The sequence below is a fragment of the Varroa jacobsoni genome, unplaced genomic scaffold (assembly GCF_002532875.2).
Source record: "Varroa jacobsoni isolate VJ856 unplaced genomic scaffold, vjacob_1.0 contig02366, whole genome shotgun sequence".
In the NCBI taxonomy this organism is placed as follows: Eukaryota; Metazoa; Arthropoda; class Arachnida; order Mesostigmata; family Varroidae; genus Varroa; species Varroa jacobsoni.
The window spans coordinates 25789-45622 of record NW_019214803.1 but is presented as its reverse complement, the minus strand read 5'-3'; the positions used below and the strand labels follow the sequence as shown (position 1 = coordinate 45622).

Here is a 19834-nt window from a genome sequence, read left to right as displayed (position 1 = left end):
ACTTAAATATATACTTAAATATATGAAATAAAATTATATAAAAAAAAATAAAATATATAGCATATACTAGATAGGCCTAGATAGAACGAACTATTTAAGCTTTAACAAAAATGTAACTAGTTTTCAGCACAACTACTATATTACCTAAGAAATAGGTTTAGGCGGCCCCTTCTATGTGTGTTGCAATTATTTTATCTATGGGAATGACTTTACATTTAGTAAAATTGCAGCCAGAATAAATTGGCTCAGCATCAATCGTTTCTAGACAAAACAGAAGCTCGCACTATTTATCAGGTTATTTAGTCTTTGCTACCTAGCTTAACTGATACAAGTGGAAAGTCGAAATTTCCTTCACAAGCCTATCTATGATTGATATCAGCTTCTATTTCTCGTGCAGCCGAACATGTTGTCAATCAATATTATCTACTGATGCTCTTCTATTCACTACATCAGGTATAAACGTAGACCACATTTTTTAATCTCCTAAATAGCTCGAAAGACGTCAGATATGATTCGGTGTTTACTTAGGTTTCATCAGACAGGTAAACGAACATTCCTATTTATGGGCCTGCTTCCTCCGTAACCATATCTGCCACACTAAAATGTTCCTACTCAAGAATTATGTGTCCTGATCAGATAGTTGTCGTCTCTCACGCTTCCTCTCCATGTTGGTTGTTTTCGTTTTGTTCGTACATCTGACACTGCGGCAAACCACGGTTGGTAGCGATCTTGCTGTATCATAAACACTTGCGCACCCCATCTTCTTGCGACCACTTACAACGACAGCTAGTAATTAAGAGATATATGTTAAGTTGGCGTCGGGAAATATGGAAGCGTCATCGCCCCCCTACTCTCCCCCGCCTCCTATTAGCAAGACGCATCCAGCAGAGAGAAGGGAACCCCATCACCCACAACGTCGCCTAACCTAGGCGCTGATCGTCGAGCTCGAACTTGCCATCAGCTTGCCTCATGGTAGCATGCAAACGCCATAAAACAGTCTTTCGTATATAGTGAGCTGTGAGTAAAAAGTCGGTGCTGTCGATCGTCAGCCCACGAACCGAACTAGCCGGACAGAAAGGTGATAAACAAGGTCGATCCACGAAACCGCGCTGCAATAGTAAAGCTCGCCGCCAGCTCAACGTCGTGTTCCTACTTAAAACGCAAATACTCTTCATGTTTCGCAGACTGCAGTCGCCAGCGAATGAGCTCCTACGATGAGCTGGCTTGAGTCGCTCCTCAGAGACGAGAAACCATACCAAGTCTACAGGAAGTTCCGATTTAAAAGCGGTGCCCAACTGCTTCGCCGTAGGTGAATCTACGCATAGGAGTCTGGTTGAGGTGAGCTGTTGTAAATCCCGACCGCGGTGCAGCAATACAAAAACAGAGAATAACAAAAAATAAGGCAATTATTAGAAAAATAATTAAGGCGATGATGAATCCGATGAGGAAAATAACTACTGTGTTTGTATTGATCATATGCGGTTTCAGTGTTCTAGTTTGTGAGAAGTGGTTGGTAAGTTTTATAACTTCTTATAACTGGAAAATAGTAAACGTATTTTACTTTGAAGTTTGTAGTGTATTGGTATACGAGTGTGGTAATTATGATGAGAGGGTTTCGTAAGCTAGAAGTCATCGTTTAGTTTACAATGGTTTACCAAACGAACCTTTCCAGTTGTGTCTAGTACGCGCTATTTACTAGAGCGCCGCAAACGGCATTGACGGTCGTAGACAAGCGGCAGACTAAAAGAACGACTAAGTTAACGATAAACTGAAAGGAGCTAGATTCAAATTCCCCAGCATATAGGAATCTATCTATACGAATTCGTGGGAATTCTATTACTACAAGTTCTTAGCGTGCTGAACAACTCCCAATCTAATATAAGTAAAAACTATTTAATCAAATACATTTCGCTCTCAGTTATCTATGTAAGTACTGAATAATTACGCCACATCCCTTTGCTGGAAGCCTGAAAGACAGTTAAAGTCAATTCTCCTGAATTCGACGGCATAGGCAAACAAGCATGTATGTGAAAGTGGAGCCATTGTTCTATCTAGATTTAGTATACACTCAGCCGTTTGAAAAGTTTTTATCAAAACACTGTATGAGGCTTCTGTATCAAGTTACAATTACGGGGTAATAGACCCCCCTCCTCCCATTTTTCTCTTGCAGCTACCGAAATTGACACATACGGCAAAGTGCAAAACACCCATCACTGTTAAAAAATCTACGTGCGGGATGATTTTTAAATAGTTGCTCTAAGTACTTTCTTCGCCGACTCGCGTTATAACTTGTATTCAATTATATAATGTTAATAGACTAACGGGATCCTTATAGCAATACATACACTCAAGTGGCACTTTTGGAACGTTTCCATGGCAGGAAGTTCTTTTGTGACATCATCAACGCGGTTCCGCTAAGGGCGCAATCAGTTTGTCAACTTCTTATCCATGTTTTGGAAACACCAGTCGTTCCAAGTAGGAAACCTCCATTCTCCTAAAAAGTTGTCTGTGAGCTGGTTTCATGGAAGACAAGCCAGCTGCTACGATAAGGATTCGGTTGGTAAAATAGACGTTGTAAACGGCAACAGTCTTCCCTTTGGTGGCCGTAGGTTCTCGATTCGTAGGCGCGCGAATGAACTGATTATTAACACTAACATCGACTACTTACAGAAGTTATCAATCGGGATCTACTTTTTCGTAACCGCCAAAAAGCAACTTAGGAACCGCGAGCTTATCTAAAAGGTTTCAAACGCTACACAAACGTTAGTAGCGAGCCATGGATTTTGTTGCGGGCTGGGTAAGCGGTGAGTACTGAGAGCTTTTACAGTTAGCCAAGCAATTAACTCAAGCAGTATAGCCCATTGAAAAAATGGCACAGAAATTCGTCAAGTTTATTCGTAAACTGATGAACCGAAAAGTGAGACGGGAATATTTAATAAGCAATAGCTTAATTCACCAAATTATTGCTTAAATATCGAACAGGTTGCGCGGGTCTTATCGTAGGACATCCGTTTGACACCATTAAGGTTCGACTTCAGACTCAGGGTGCTGTGAAGCTGAAATACAAAGGCACTATCCATTGCTTTACAACCATCCTCAAAACGGAATCGGTTAGTATCATTTTGAAAACATGTTAACGCCCCCAAACGACATCGATTGAAAATCTGACCCTACAGCACTACGATTGCTTAGTAGTATAGGACATTCCAAGTACTTTTAGTTATGGCGGTGTGCTTCCGTCTTCAGGTAGCCGGCCTTTTCCGAGGAATGTCATCTCTTATGGCTGGAATACCTCTTGTGAATGCTGTCCTCTTTGGCGTCTACGGAAACACTCGTAAACTCTTTGCAGACCAAGACGCCCTATCAACTCACTTTTACTCTGGAATGATAGCTGGTACGTATGTGTATATGATGTTACGTAAATTGAAGATTTCGTATTACCCATCGAAAAGGCTTTGAATATGGACAACATCAACTATATTGAGCATACTACAATGTCAAACCGTTTGGTTTTTTTCTGATGGTTGTAATATTTGATCTCAGCAAATACTCTAACAAAAGAAGTACCATATACCTCTGCCATTCCAGGTGGCGCACAGAGTTTTATAACTAGTCCGATGGAACTAATCAAAACTCGTCTTCAACTGCAGGACGAAGGGTTCAAGCGAATTCGGGCATTGCAGACGTACCGAACGATAAAACCCCAATATTCAGGCCCTATCGACTGTACGCGTAAGATTTTTCTCAATGAAGGCGGTATCCGCGGTCTAAGCAAGGGACTCGGCACGACTTTTCTTCGTGACGCGCCCGCCTTAGGCGTGTATTTCGCCAGTTATGAATATTTTTACCGCATAGCGGCCAAAAACAGTGGGGGTGTAGAGCTTAGTACTGCTTCGATACTAATGGCCGGAGGAATGGCCGGCGTAACTTCCTGGATGCTCTGCTACCCGATTGACGCAGTCAAATCCCGAATTCAGGAGGCTTCTGAATCGTCCAGTTTTACTACTACAACTTCCCGAATGTATCGACAAGAAGGTCTTCGCAGTTTTTTCCGTGGAGTTAATGCAGCGGTGATTCGAGCTTATCCAGCAAACGCGGCCATATTCTTCACGGCAAACTTTGTTCATTCGCTTTACGCTAAGTCTAACTCGACTACAGCAACGTTGATCGTAGTTGAGAGTGTTCAACAACAAATGCATTATCACCTTCATTATCAATACTTAGCAGAACGGATGCATTTCCACACCATACCAAACCATTTATAAGAAGATGACATAGTGGCACGCGTGATTTTCGTCCTCATATATCCTAACCGCAGATGATATTCAGGCAATTGAACGTATAACGGATTATCGTTTACCGCAAGCGCGAACAACTGTGCACGAACCGATGTGAGTTTTTTTCCACAAGTATACGTGAGGTATGAGCAAACGCAACACGTGTAATAACTTCAAGCTTCAACAAACGCATGGCCTTGCTCCGAAGACAGTCCGCTAGTTCTGGATGTAAATCCTTTCTGAATGTAAACAAAGGTAAAAAAATATATACTTTCGTCTGCAGTGATGCACAAGCTGTCATGACGGAGAATCCGATTGAGATCTACATGCATCAACGAGTCTAATAGTACCTCATATAATGCTTGCCTTACTTCTCTCTACATAGGCCAACTGTATCCCGTTCAATCTGTCAAAATGCTATGAATTATTATTGCAGGATCATGGAATATTTAGAAAAACATGAAAAACAATTTAGTAGTATATATGACAGGCCTCTTGGTCGAGTAATTTAAGGGAATGAAATTGCTCACCATGCTACCTCAACCAGAGTTTCACGTTCAGAGCTATGTTCCTCGTCAGACAGTCGTGCGGGCACGTTAACTGTCAATAGTCTCGATCATAGAAACTAAATGAATCCAAAACGGTTGGAATCAAAATTAGTACTAAATCACAACTATAAAGGAAGTCGCTCTAATATCAGACTTTTCTTAATATCAGTCCTTAGGCTCGCACTTTACGCAGCAAATTCAGGCGGATTCTCCAGTAGAACACAGAAAAGTCACCTAATAAGGACACGAGACGAACTACCGCGGGCTAATTTGCTAGATTGCTATATCATGTAGATTTTCAGCGCTTGACTATTGTAAATAGTGTGTTTACCTATGGCTTCGACTAGTTTTAGCCCTAACGAGGTTCGTTTTCATTGGCCACGTATTAGTCCACGCTTTAGACGATCCATAGAATAATGCCTCTCTATCTTTTTCTGTTAGCCGGCTTCCCTAAAAGAGAATCACACAGCACGCGAAAAAACAAAAAATTGAAAGCTGTTTCTTTCGTCAAGCTTAAATTTGAACTGACTTGAGATGCGCTTACATTAAGTAAAAGATGCCGTAGTTAAAAAAAAACTATTTGTCGTGCAAGTCACCTACGGAATACACACTTCATCAAAAGTGATTTTTTACGCATTTTGTCAAGAAATTGTAAGATTACATAGTTTATCAACACCAAACGGGGCTCTCACCTATTCTAGACTGCGTTTGTTGTTAGCACATACCCTCGAGGTTGAATTGAGTACATTGCAAAACACTATACTTTATCAGGAATCGATCATTGGCTCAAACTTGATTACTACGTGTGCGCAGAGTAAAATTATAATGTTATCATTGCAAAACGACTGTTACGTAGATAGGCGCATTCATAAATGATGAAAGTTACGGAAACTGTTAATGCAGGTGAAACTATTTATTTGAATATGGTGCGGGTTAATCTTCTTTGGATAACTGCTTCTGTGAACCTTCATCTAAACTTTTTTTCAGATAAAAACTGAAGACAAGGATAGATCTACTACGGACAGCATGAAGCTAGCCATCACAAATAACAAAAAAAGTTCGTAGTGCGTTATCTAAATTATTCGTATTGTTACCTCTACGATTTGTCCGTGGACATATTATGACAACAACAACGACAACGACAGGCACGCCATCTGTTCGCGAATAAAGCGTTTGACGTTCATCCAATGGTCCTTACTGTTGTGACGCAAGGTGCATTCATTTAGTGCAGTCACTGCCAACCAATGGAGGGTGGAATCAAAGGACTACACTGCTGAATCGGCCTTCTTGAAGCTTATATAAAAACAAAGACAAGAGAAGACGCTTAGCTCAATCGCCTGATCACGAGCAAAACGAAAACACGCTACCAATTATATCTATATAAACGCTGCTATTTTTACGACTACAAAAGGATTTTTTATGAAAATTGAAAGATGTGCTAACCGCCTACATACATACATACATACATACATACATACATATAAAATCGTACTACATCATGTGCCGAAGTAACCGAATAGCACTTGTCCGGTTATTATACTGCGTTCTAGCATTTTTACAGGGGCAAATCAGCGGGGTATACAGTGCTTACGAGGATAGCTACAGAGGCCCATATTCGAAGACCGTGTCAAAAATTGTGACTCAGGCTGTACCCATTCCAGTGCTTATCCCTCAACCTTATCCAGTGCACAAAACCGTGTTTATTCCGCAAACGATTCCCGTTCTGCAGCAATACCCAGTACCATTCAAAGTGCCTGTCATCAAAAAAATTCCAAAGGTGATCCAAATACGGAAGGCGTACCCGGTACCGAAACATTACCCTGTGTCACATCCTGTCCCGGTCCCAATATCCGTTCCGATATACCAGGACGATCCATATCCTGTTTACCAACAAGTGCCAATTCCAGTAACCAAATTAGTCCCTGTCCCGTACAAAATATCCGTACATGTTCCCGTGCCCGTGTATAAACGTATCATCGTGCCACATCCTGTGGAAATGTCGATTAAGGTGCCTATTTTTAAAGAAGTCATCGTGAAAAAGCCGGTGATACTTAGCCAGCCAGTGCTTATCAAGGGGAATCACCAGCTCCGTAGAGGCCTTGCGGGCCGCAGGGCTTTTGGAGACAGCTTCGTAAGGTAGCATGAGCTGGTTAGGCAGCAGAAACTAGGTTTGACATCGTTGAAGTTTGTGGCGATTGTATGTTTTGACGAAAATATTAAGGCACAGTTGACCATCGGTTAGTCGCTCAAGGTGCGTCTATGTGAAGTTTGAAGAAGTTCGATAATAAAATTAAATATATTTAATAAGCCTTAGTAAGTCTGAACCAAGTGGTGCCTTTTTTCTAGCTACGCAGTGCTCATGATTTATGTGACCGGTTACCAAGGCTGGTACGTAACGCAACAGAAAAACATCTTGAATTGAGTTTGTTATCAAAAACGAATCAGTCATTCATAGTAAACCATAAAAATAAACTTGTTAATTACTACGGGAACTGATCCATTATTTTTCTAACTAGCTAGATCGAGTTCGCCATGCATATACCTACAGAAACGGATTTTTCGTTAGTCTCATTTTTAGACTTTCGCATAACCACCGAGTACGTACTCGGATTGAGTAGACAGAAAACGTATACTAATTGCATCGAAAACTGTATAAATATTTATTGTCACCAAAGGCACATGGGTATACAACACTAGGTTATGACAGGCGTTTCACCAAATTATTCGATCTTATGCATAGGCCCATCGCTTCACTTCCCGATACGTCTACCTATCACAGGATATTTGCGGTACAAACAGCGTTTAGCAACACATCGTAGCTAGAGTCATGTGGCGCAGCTATATGTTATACGACTACAGAAAGGTCATCACATATATATAATATTAAATGGTACAGTAAGTATTATATATACATGTTTGAAATGGAAAGCTCAAAATTATTTCAATACGTGTAATTAGTCGTTCAGCCTCCACATCAGCTGCGAATGATCGCCTCGTAGGGTGATATTAGGTAAGGTCACCACACAATAGTATGAGGCACCGAATGCTCAAAAGGTAACTTCGTATCATCGACCTAGAAAACTAGATTTTCAAAATTTGTATATAGACTTATTCTGTGCTCATAAAAAAACTAACGCAGATCTCTTTAAACCTAAATCATCCAACAAGTGAACTCATATAACTTGGGCAAATTGCAGTAGCCTCGAAAAGTAATAGCTCACTCTGGTCTATTTTCGATCAATCACAACGCACAATTCATAATCGGCTGAAGGATGAGCCGAGTTTTCGAAGTCAAACGTTAGCAAATAGTCACTAGAATGTTTTCATTTTAACTCGTATATTTTTTTACCATAGGTATAGCGCGGGCGGAGAAAGAAATTATGAGTTGTCGTTTCATCATATGTACATCCAATTGCTTCTATGGGTAAGTTCAGCTAGTCTATGGCGGCGAACTTATACAAGGCCACCTGGTTTAGGAGTATCCCGTGCAACACTGGGTAGCACTGCGTTACTTGTTGGACGCTTTAACCTCGAGTGGTGCCTTGAACAGGGATTAATATTGCACAAGTTCGATTCTCCTCACAATGTCGAAAGGTCTCGACGCGTCGAAGATGTAAAACTATCACAGGTTGTATTGGACGTCAATACCATGCTGGCCTGAGGACGTCATCATGTATAGCACTAGCGGACCAAACACTTTATCTGGAAAAAAAAACAAGATTTAGATTTCAAGTGGAGCTATTTGGAAAACTTAGTTTCCGAACGATAGCACAACGGCGAGCTCCGATTTCAAGCTGCCAGCATAAATTTACTTCTGATAACTTAGCTCAACTTGAAGTAGCCTGAATAATTCGGACGTCGGCGGGAAGCCAGCTAGTCTGGTTCGGTGAGAAATTAGACTGAGGTGGTTTCAGCCCGAACCTGAGTCTAATATACCAGTTAGTAGTAGTATTAAAATCATTAGTAAAATCTGAGTTGGTTCGGAATGAAGTATAACAGAGTAATTGTTTTGTTAACGAGAGTAAGCGGTGAATAGTGGTTTCCGCGGAACAAAGTCTAAGCATCGGGTCCGAACTCAACACTCGACATATATGAAATAAGTTCTGCTCTAATTGTGTCGGATTGCGCACACTCAACTTATAAATATGATGATTCGAAAATACTAGTCAAAATGACGCTCTGGTAAAGATCACTATTTCTATCAATGACTTCAATTGAAATGGCGTAACTGGCAGCAGTCCTAACAGCAAACAAGCCGTAAAGAAGTATTAAGTTAAATGCAAAAAAAAAAAGCCGTTTGGAGCCTAACTTTATAAATTGACTAAAAAATGTCACATTATGCAAAGTTGTAACGTGCTTTAATACATCGTAGGCGGTTTTTATTAGCGATTATTTATATCAGAAATACTAGTTTTAATGTTGACGACTAAACATCGCTTCTAATTCCTTCCTCGGCAGGAACGGGCTAACGAATCATCGAAATGTGATACTGGATAGAGGCTGCTAACTTCTTCCCAAATCTTCCTTGTTAACTGTTTACTTATAGCTTTCTACAGCTCGAAGAAAGCGGAATTCGCGTCGCAGATACGTAGCCATAGAGATACCCATCGCCAAGGTATAATTAAAGTCTTAATTAGTCAGTAATTAACAGGTATAATTAAATGGTATTCTGTAAATTCAATGTGAGCATCTACCTCTTTGGGTACGGCCGGCTGGTACCAAATGAACACAGATCTCTATAGTGAAAAAGCAATGTTACAATAAAGAGTCCCAGATGTGCGCTTAACACTTAGCCGCGCGAGTTTTAAAAGTATTTTTTCGCTCTTCTAAAACGATTCGTCCTTGACGATGTGACGAGCGCTATAAAAGTCATGGGATGGTATTTCTAGCACTGCGATGTATCTGTCGTTACTGCTGTCAACGATACGTCGATAAATAGGGTCCTATCCAAACGTTCAGCTTTTTACCAAGTACATATGATTTTGGTGCTTTCACAAATGTACATGAATTTAAAGAAAGTAGGCACATTCGCGTGCATTAGGCCACTTTCGAAATTAATCGGGATGCGAAGCACTTACAACTAAGCATCTGTTTTATGCCGGGAAATACCCGTTTTGCAATACTAGCTCCGCCACACGGATACTCTTGCAAACGTCAGCCGTACGAAGAACGATTATCAGTCAAATCGGAATGTTTAGGCTAGCTTACCGTTTTCGCTCGGGACATGATATTACAAAGGAGCTTAATAGTTCCCCAGTGTTGTATGAAATTTCAGCACTCAAGCTTATTAACAAACCAGAGTGGGGTAGTTGTTCCCAGGATATGCTATTCAAGCTTAGAGTCGATAATTTTCGAGAATATACGAGTCGTTGACGCGTTAAGACATCCGATTAGGACAATTAGGCGAAATCAAGTTAAGCCACTCTAATTCTGTTAAAAAAACAACAACTGTGGGGCACACAGATATCGGGGGTCGTAATGAAATTTGTCTTATACAAATGAATATAAGCTAAGGATGAATGGTTCGCGTCGAAAGACTCTTTGTAGTTATTGTGTGCAGTCGGCTAATGCATAATTTGCCACCGTCGGTTTCAAGCGCTTGTGAGTTGTCTAACCCGTAGCGACGTAATCGGCTACGATATTATCTTGGAGAAGCTGATAGGAAATCAGATTCCTTTTACTGATTACTTCAGCACAATGCGATAGACATCGTTGTTACTAGCTCTCAGAACGCCCTCCTTTGCCGCTACTTGCTTCTTGTTATCAGCTAAATGGCTGAATAAAGCTTTCTTCAAATTATGCACCAGCGAATTACTCATCTGAAGTCAATGTGATCGCTGAATGCCAAGCATTATTGCTAGCAGACGACACCAAATGTAAACAGATGCGAAAGCAATACGTACATGTTAGCCTAACAGCGTCTCGTGGACATACTTTTGTCGGGATTTCTTTACCATCGAGAGACATGCCGGCCGGAACCTAATACGAGACGGACAAAGTTGAACAAGGCCAACATTGTGAATAACTATGTTTGATTATTACTTATTGAAAAGTACAAGTATATAAAACTACGTTAACGTTGTTGTTGTTGGATTGGTATTCGTAACGTCGTGGGAAAGACTTCTCGTGGCGGAGAGATTAACGTTTTGCGAAATATTGGTCAATATATGAACGAGGACTACCATTTGAAAGATCATCTGTCCTCCATTTCATAGCACAGTGGATCGTACCTGCATGAAGCTACTGCATGACTTGATCGTTTTGTCTGGCAGGGTTCGAAGGCTGATGAGGTTAGCGGTGGGTTTCGGCGCTCGAAGGCATACTGCGTACAGGGTGGGCTCCGTCGACAAGACGCTTAAGGAACGGACTCGGCCAGATAACATTGAGTTATACTGCATACACCCCTCTGGTGCTGAATCCAATAGCCGTTCGTAAATGTTAGGGAAAATAATATATAAAGAAGCAAAGCATAGATTAGCGTTCTGCTTGTGTGCTGCGCATGAACTGGAATCACTTAGGTAAACGATTAATGTGACGATAATCACTACGGCGTCCGTTTTTTCTCAGCCTTATAGCGGCGCTCAATGTTGCGGAACTGCAATGAGTTGCCTTTATAATTCATAATGTCCTTGTATATATTTGTCTTTTAACTTTAAAAGTGCGCGGGTGCAACGAAACGACTAAGCAGCCTACCAAGTGCTGGCGAAAAGCAGTAGTTATGCTGAAGCCAAACGCTCCACGAAGTTGGCACAGGGGCCCCAGAGACGCTAAGTTCAAGACGAGCTGGCCGCGTAATTGCGGTGACAACGTTGACGATTACTAGGAACATCAGAGGTGTTATTAGTCTTCCTTAATCCCATATTTCTCGGTCGATATTGTTAAAGTGAATACGTGTGTTTTTTCCAAAATCGCATTACCATTGTAACAGCACAAAAGACTACATCGAACCTCATTCACAACAATATTAAACTACCTAAACCGCTAGTTGTATGTCGGGCGGGCTTTAAATTCTAGAAGACAGGTTCAGAGGATTAGAGACCTGCTTTATTAGCCGATTATCACCAGGTCTGGTAGCTCTCGGATTATTAGTACATTAACTAAATGACGTAATAAATCAAGTCTTTGAACGTTTTTCATGCAATCAAACGACCGACTACATACGTTTGATGCTATTTCGAACTGCTCTGCTCCGGTCGCTCGGCTGTTAGCATGAACTTTTCGAGATCGGTCCGCACGGAACAGATAAATTCTCTAAGAAAATAACTTTGAATGCTAAGCTTTTCTATGCGATTGCAGTTAAAAGGCAAATGTTCAACTTTTCCATCAGTGTTGTGCCTACGACGAAAACTGCCTTTGCATACCCTAAGGTGAAGCAGGAAATCTCCAACAAAAACTATACTACATGCATGGAGCTGCGAAAGCCTAAACACTAATTATTGCCGCCCGCCAGACCGGGTTACGAAGGAGTCTGAGAAAAGGCATGCCAAACAAGTTCAAACACTATCTTTCAGCGTATACTCACAGTGTTGACCTGAATTGTTTCCGGTTAATGGTGGCGCCACGACGACTCCATTAAGTTTGACCTTGAACACTGTCGTAAGCGGGAGATCAAGCTGTTCGAAGTCGAGTCGTACCTGACAGACCTCACGAGGAATCATGACATCACTAGACCAGTAAGGTTGTTTAGTTCGTAACGGATAATCGGGGTTCGCAAAATTAACCCCTAGCGCATTCGTGGGGAGATCAATGTCTATATATTCCATCTCGCCTAGATCAGTGGGCGGATGCGCTCTCTTCGAGGGTGACTTTATGAACGTTCTTGATTTATCAGTACTAGACACATCTGCAAACAACAGATTTTGCTTGTTCTTGTTTGTAATGCTTCGCAGGTAAAACTGAAAAAAAGCATTTTTTTTTTTATATGAATCTGTACAATATTCAGGTGTCAAAGTGAACACTAATGCATGGGACCTGATAGACATCCAAAGTTATTGGATGTAGCAGTTGAACAGAAAAACGCTATACTCACGTACACAACATACACCAAAACCATCAGAACATCGACCCTCTCTGATAAGGGAGGGACCTTTGCACTCCGGATAACCCACGCATTGTCCTAGATGATTTTCAGTGGAAATACACTCGGTCTCAGCGAAACTCAGCTTGGGGAACAGGGGCGACAGTTGAAGAAAGAACTGTTCAGCGTTCATTTCTGGCGGAATGATACAATAACATGATATATGATATAAACATGAGATCGATTGTTATTAAATCTCAGATTTTCTTTGTTGTCCGCTGCTTTCGCTTATAGATTTAGGAAAGGCTTCGGGCATAACATCTCAAACAGCGTGTATCACGATGAACAGACGGTACACGTAGCCGTAGAATCATCATCCGTTCGAAAAAAGCTATATGGAAAGGTTCATTTTTTTACGAACTTCATAATTGTCGCCAGCCTTTTGCGATCCTTCTAACGAATAACAAAACACCTTTTTCTGCCAAGTGCACCAAACACGTCAGTTTTTTTCTACTATATGGAAACATCTGCACATTGATGGCAACAAAAGCTTACTGCTCGTTATACTGAGACGATAGACCTCTTAAATTTGAGAAATTGCTTGCCAAATTTCATGTGGCAATTAAATCTCGAGTCGCTTGACATTGGAGCCACTTCAGCGATGTAATGGTGCGTCGTGCTTGCGTGTAACAATAACGTTCCCGATGTCAGACACGTAAGACAGTTTTATATATAACGTGGGATGGTTTGTTACTTAAACTGAGAGATGTCTAGGGGCAGCTGTAGGAGCGCTATAGTGGCCATACGCGTATCATAGAACATGAGAGGTATAAGACGAAAGATTGCATCTGTTTTCTATAGTAGAGATAATAGATTGGCCGTGACCGGCCGAAATGTCCAATAGCACATCGAACGTGATCAAGGGTTTATTGTAAGCTTATCTGAAAGATGATGTTTCAACAGCGGTTGTCGTTATTAGTGTTGCAAGGCAATGCCTTCCTAATAATAGGTACGATTTAGATCGCTGCGGTGGTAAAAACAAATGAAAAGGAGTTATCTAAGTAAACTGTAGTGGGCCGGAGATCCTGTGTACGTAGTTGTCAAAATTACGTTAGTAGGTCATAAAGATTGGATAGGGGGTAATCCTTGCATCATTCACTGGTCGCTAAATAATGGGTTAATTTATCACGATCTGGGTTGTGTCTAGATAAGTTCGACGCGGTCTTGACAATTGTCTCTACTAACACACGTAGCGATTAATGTACGCAGTGCCGCCCTGTTTTTTGGTTCCTTATCCTTAATCTGTTCCAGTGAGATTTATATAAAGTCCAGCGCAGTTGCTCAAACAAACACATATCATGCATATGGTTTAAAGTTCTAACACACCGCTGAAATGGATGCGAAGTGCTCCATCAAGATTTGTGGAGAACAAAATAAAGCCTCTATCGTTTATGTGAAATCAACTTCAATTCGGTCAAAACCAACATGGAACTATCAGTGCAGACTTTGAAACGGTGCTTGAAACTTGTTTCCATGTAGAAAATTGATAAAAAAAAAAAGCGTTTAAAACACATTGTTGCTGTTTCTGTTAGCCGGTTCGTTGATATGCAGATAGAAGGTTATCCTTACATTATTTGTATACACAGTAAACGAAAGTATAGACGCACACTCACAAAGACACTGGATCTAACACGAGGGCATAATCACTCGTGTTTGATAAGAACAAAAAACACGATCAATTTCGGCCACCATGGATTAGCAGATGATCGGCATCTATGATTTTCATGACGATGATTTATCGTCCCTGCGACTTCTGTAGTGTGGGGTACACTATTATTCCATAACTAAGGCAAACTAGATAGCTCTTAAATATGATTTAAACAATATGGCGTTTAAGACCAGTAGAATCTCGATGTCAAACATTGAGTAATTATAAAAGTTGGCTTCGGCTGATAAGTTTAACAGCATCGGATCAAAACTGGGAATCTGAACGACATATACTTCCGTGTATGCCAAGCCTACTGAACACGCTACTGCACCTTCGAATGTACTACATATTCGAATCAAAAAAAGATATTGAGCTATCATGGGACTAAATTAATGCTGATAAACTTGTATATCTATCGTCTACACTTCAAGAAAATGATTATACAATGATAACAGATAGTTGCACAGTCAAAGCGATAGATATGATAAAGGTACGATAACACTAGAGCATCGCTATAGCCGCACAGAACGTGTTCATTTCCTTTGAACATTGCCTTAAAAAGAAGGCCTATGTGTTTGCAACATATCCACCTACTGCAGCTCTGCGTTGACACCTACGGTGACTGTACGAATTGTGTCCCGTAGAACCCCAAAGTTTTTTTTTTGTTTTTTTCTGTAGCTCTTGTTTGGTTTGGATAATTCACTCTCGACGCCCAGTACGTACACTTCAACAAATCACGATATGCAATCACCCACACACACACAGTATTCTGAGGCGAACATGATCCCGCCATTTACTATCATCAATACTTAGCGTCTATATTATGGCTGAAGAGGGTTGAAGTTACTTCACGAAGCAGATCAAAAAAGAATATCTAAGAGACAGGTACAAGCTATCCTCCTACGTGCCTTTTTGCCTTCTCCGTTAACGCTGTACTTCTATGAGGTGGAATGAGCGAACAGGACTATCGAATGCATTTAGGATAGACTTGCCAACCGAAAAACGAATATAGCCCTGGTCGAGATATTTCGAATATACGTTTCCGGCATTCGTATGCACAAAGTGGGGCAAAAAAGACAGAGTCTCTTGACGTCTCTCAGCTTCATTGAATACCGCTTAAGGTAAAAAACAGATACGCAGTTTATCGCAATCGAAAGCGGATACAACCATGTAACACGCCCTTGTAACATGGGCATTAACACCAATTCTGTATTCTTATATTACTAGTAGGTTATAAGTCTATGACAAGATATTCTGATAGTCATTGTTGTATATATTGAATTTTACACTTTTACTAACAATTCTGCAATTCTAGAAATGTTTCTGTTACAAATATGTTCCACAGTTCACTAAGCTCTTTATAACGACAATTCACGCATCTCGTACTAGTCTACCAGACTTATATATGTATATATGCGTTTTTCTCTGATAACCCTTTTGGAGATGAATTGAAGTTTTTCTTCAAAGGCGAATCTCGAATGCTTTGTAATGCAACAATTTCTAATCCCCACAAGTTCTCTGGAAAATTTCGCCTTGCCTCTTCTTCCAGTCTTCACTTTTTCTCAGATAAACTGTTCCACTTCACACACGGCTAGACCCCGCTGCAAACCTGATATTGTAGGATGCATCACATGATGATCACATGGTTTATGATCTATACTGACCTTGCGTTCTTCTTTTGGGCATAGTATATATTCGCATAACGAACACATTAAGCACAATCACTAGTATAAACAGAATCCAAATCGAGCTCATGGTTCGGTTCCAGCACAACGTGTTTGGGCCACGAGCACAATGTTGAACTCTGAGGACTTTGGGAGAGTCGTCCTTTTACAGATGCATCACTCCGACCGTCTGCTGCTCGACGTTTTACGTCGTCCCGCCATGACGTCAACGCTTAGCAGCAAACCGCAGTTTACTCGACAACCATTGCTGGACAACTTCAAGGGCAAAGCGGCTACCTCGCCCTCCCTATTGCTGCCTCGTCCTCTGCCCTCGTTCTCCATTTTAGGTCCTCCTCTCCCAAGACACTCTTCAGGTGTGCGCCTCTTGAGGAAGTGTTTCACTGGGCATGTTGCCTAATAACCATCCAACCACTTCAAAAGATTTTGCCTCCTTTCGTTGTCTGGTACTCAATACCAGCAAGTCAATCCCGACCTGCTTTGCTCACATATCGTCAAGGGGCCGAAGAAACACTGGTTCCTGTCAGTGGTTCAAGTTCGTGGGAGCAGTTAAATGATCTTAGAAGAACGCGCCTGCCCGTTCTATTAGAGTGAACTATCAAACACTTAACGCTCCACGGCAATCAGCCGAACAAAAATGCAACTCAACTTACTCAGGGTTATTTAGCGACCCGCATTGATGCCGCTTTCTATCAAGGAACAACCTGACGCGGCAAATGACGTTTTTCTCGTGCCAAAAATCGTACCGGCTATATACATATATGTATACGTTAGATTCTACTAATAATGAGTATAATGATGATTCCATAATGGGGCACATGGCGGTCTCAGAGCACCGATAGTGCATTGCGATGTCGTCATAGGTATGTTCTGCCGAAACTGCGAATTTGCACTAGTAATAGGCTTTACATATAGTCCAAGATATTGCATGAAAAATGTTTTACCGAAGATAAAGAGGTTCGCGCCCTGGATCGAGAGATGGGCTAGGTAGGCGCGGAAAAGGTAACGTTGGTTCAAGTAAATACGGAAGAATTAGAAAAGGCAAAAGACTACGTAAACAATGCTAAGATGATCGAGAAGAATACTTAACGTTTCCAAGGAAACCTCGATAGTCTCATATTATATTCTAATAACAAGGAGTACGACAGCATTACATCAAGTTAACTATAAACGTCAAAGATGAAGTAACGTATCGCGGTAGCATGAGCGTATTAGAGAACGCGAACAGTTGCTTATTAACTAGGACAATAAAAATTTAGTCGTGAGTACGCACGTGACCAAGAGCTGAGCTTGAAGGAAATCCCGAGGACAGACCAACGCTGTTAATAGGTACATATACAGTAGATTTTACTTGGGTTTATTTTGGCAATTTTGAGGTCCAGGTTAGTTTCAGGAACAGGTTGTTGAAATACCTAAATCAGATTTACGGCATTATTGAAAGAACGCGGTAACTACAAAAATGTAACTGCCGCGAGACAACCATTGATATAAGCTCACACTGTAGTCCTCCTGAGCTGGCTATAATACCAACGAACCAAATTACATCGCCGAACTAAGAAAAGAAAACGGGAGTGGACGAAATCCGCGGATCTGCCTGATATATAAGTGGTTTGGCATAAATAACAACTCAAACACTGGAAAAATTTCTCTCAAACTTAGCTTCGGCGCATATACCTCAGCGCGTTGGCTATGATGGTAATACATCTAACTAGGAAAAGCAGGGGTTGCTGATTCAAGCTTCGTCCTAGACATATCATACGACAAAGGCAATTAAACAAGGATAAACATTTCGCTCTGTCAACGTCCATGACGTTAGAACATGCTACCAAATACATTTCCCCATACAATCTATTAATTGGGACGAGCCTACAATTCAGTACCAATGATGATCCCCGAGAAATAACTGTGAGAAACGCTCTTGCAAGCCGAAAAAAGGTTCGAAGTTTTTTCTGCTGTGTCTTAAAGTCGTGCGTACAATTTAAAGCAATAAACAATAAACGACAGCCATACTGTCACAGGATGTCGAGACTAGTTCTTTGCAGTGCCCAAGGATATAAATAAGAAATACGAAATAGGTCAGTGATGCTCCTTTTGACGTGGGTGGATATTAAGACTACATTATTCTTGCCAATTTACCAGAAGATTGAACCTTGTCGCAAATCTACGAATCCGAAATAGTTATAAGAACAGTCAAATGCTTATTAAATTGTTGGCATATCAGTACTGGGGCTGTTTTTGAGCCCTCAAGAGGCTGAAATCTAACTACTTTTAGCATGTACAGGTGATTCTTTGCCTTCTGCTATATTCCATCAACGTACGGTGTAGTGACAACGGTACACGCATAAATGTATAAAAGCAGAACTTGTTCAGGTAGTTATAAACTGAAATGAATCACCTGAATCTTTTTTAAAGCGAGATTTTTTTATCAAAAAAAATTGACAATTCCTACAATATTGAAGGATCGAAGCATTCAAAAACCGTTTAAATATAAATGTTTAAATAACTTATCTTTCCTATCGAAAAAAAAGTACGTCCTAGGCCTAATATCGTCATCTGAGTTAGCAGAGTCCAATGATAACAACAGTGTCGGTGGCACGATAACTTACCCATTCAATTCCTTTACGACCTTGTATTATCTTTGCCTTAATCGAATAGGAGTTGTATAATAAATTGCCGATAGGCCGATATGTAATCATCATTTGGCTACGAAGTATGGCGTAAAATGTCTTCCTGTTTTACTAGACCATGGATCACACATCATCTTCTATAACAAGGCTGTCGTTTAACAAAAAAAATGTGTCCGGTTTAGATGAAGTCATTGCCCTAGCAATATATCAAATAAGGGAAAATGGTATGTATGGCGCTCTACAAAGCCACTGAAAGGTGCCTTTAAAACAATCATGATCGGCTCCTTCCAGTTCAACAATGTCTACTCATTATCTGATTTTTGTCATTATTGTGATCTTGCATAAAATATTTTTCACATAATTTTTTGGATTGTAGAAAATTCTTAACTGATTACGGGTGGCATCGTGTCGTGCGTTGGTTAAGGAAAAAGAACATTATTTTACAGATTGCCAAGGTGCCCCTGTGATAGCTTAGCGGGTAACGTATTTACCTGCTGATCTCAGGAACACGGTGTGGTCAAGGTTCAAACCCGGGCTGAGATACCTACGCTTCGTGGTGGGGGATAGCCATCTGATGCTATGGCCGTACGTGGCGTCGTATTCAAAACGTAGAAAGGTTATGCGTTAATAGTAGTTTTTGCTTTGGAATCACCCAGTAACGTGAAAAATGCTTAGGGTTAATACAGATCGAGCTAACTGTTGACTAACAAACATAACTGCTTGCTCACTTTGTAATTGTTGGCTTAAATAAACATGACACTTGATCACAATTCAAGATTTGATTTAAGCCGACTTTAGAAACCCTTCCGACTTAAGAAATTACTTCAAGCCAATTTTCTTAATAAACTTCCAGTCGTCGCATATGGAAACGCATGGCGTTCATTCGTCACATTGTTGGCAAAGTCGTATTCCACTTTTTCTTTGCATTAGGCTCTATTTTCCTTTGACTATTTTGATTCGCAGCTCCGAAACGTA

General features: G+C 40.8%; 2 protein-coding genes across 8 annotated transcripts; one reads left to right on the top strand and one right to left on the bottom strand.

Moving 5' to 3' along the window:
• Positions 1-937: 937 nt before the first annotated feature.
• On the top strand, positions 938-7317 carry LOC111272479 (mitochondrial basic amino acids transporter). Of its 2 annotated transcripts, none has more exons than XM_022853960.2 (6): positions 938-1338; positions 2671-2804; positions 2983-3110; positions 3247-3394; positions 3589-4532; positions 5813-7317. In XM_022853960.2, the coding sequence occupies exons 2-5, from the start codon at positions 2777-2779 to the stop codon at positions 4263-4265; spliced, it is 981 nt and encodes a 326-aa protein (XP_022709695.1). In that variant the 5' UTR covers positions 938-1338; positions 2671-2776; the 3' UTR covers positions 4266-4532; positions 5813-7317. The 2 variants fall into 2 exon arrangements, with proteins under 2 accessions (XP_022709695.1, XP_022709696.1); XM_022853961.2 differs by having other exon boundaries at positions 939-1338; positions 3589-4391.
• A 144-nt stretch (positions 7318-7461) lies between these two features.
• LOC111272478 (uncharacterized) lies at positions 7462-16661 on the bottom strand. 6 transcript variants are annotated; one of them, XM_022853953.2, is made up of 7 exons: positions 16215-16643; positions 12855-13037; positions 12348-12668; positions 11519-11644; positions 11056-11237; positions 10729-10804; positions 7462-8527 (listed from the first exon to the last, which is right to left on the bottom strand). In XM_022853953.2, exons 1-7 carry the CDS (start codon positions 16303-16305, stop codon positions 8448-8450), a joined length of 1059 nt encoding a protein of 352 aa, XP_022709688.1. In that variant the 5' UTR covers positions 16306-16643; the 3' UTR covers positions 7462-8447. The 6 variants fall into 6 exon arrangements, with proteins under 6 accessions (XP_022709688.1, XP_086829424.1, XP_086829422.1 ...); XM_086973298.1 differs by having other exon boundaries at positions 12348-12720; positions 16215-16638; XM_086973296.1 differs by lacking the exon at positions 16215-16643 and adding an exon at positions 13264-13539.
• Positions 16662-19834: the final 3173 nt, after the last annotated feature.

Bases quoted from the DNA above. Each gene is read 5' to 3' on its own strand.
- LOC111272478 (XM_022853953.2), bottom strand. From the start codon at position 16,305: ATGAGCTCGATTTGGATTCTGTTTATACTAGTGATTGTGCTTAATGTG. The intron at 11,238-11,518 runs GTAGGCTGCTTA...TATTGGATTCAG, and splicing joins CTGCTTTTCGCCAGCACTTG to CACCAGAGGGGTGTATGCAG. The intron at 10,805-11,055 runs GTACGATCCACT...GTCTCGTATTAG, and splicing joins CATGCAGTAGCTTCATGCAG to GTTCCGGCCGGCATGTCTCT.
- LOC111272479 (XM_022853960.2), top strand. From the start codon at position 2,777: ATGGATTTTGTTGCGGGCTGGGTAAGCG. The intron at 2,805-2,982 runs GTGAGTACTGAG...AATATCGAACAG, and splicing joins TGTTGCGGGCTGGGTAAGCG to GTTGCGCGGGTCTTATCGTA. The intron at 3,395-3,588 runs GTACGTATGTGT...CTGCCATTCCAG, and splicing joins TTACTCTGGAATGATAGCTG to GTGGCGCACAGAGTTTTATA.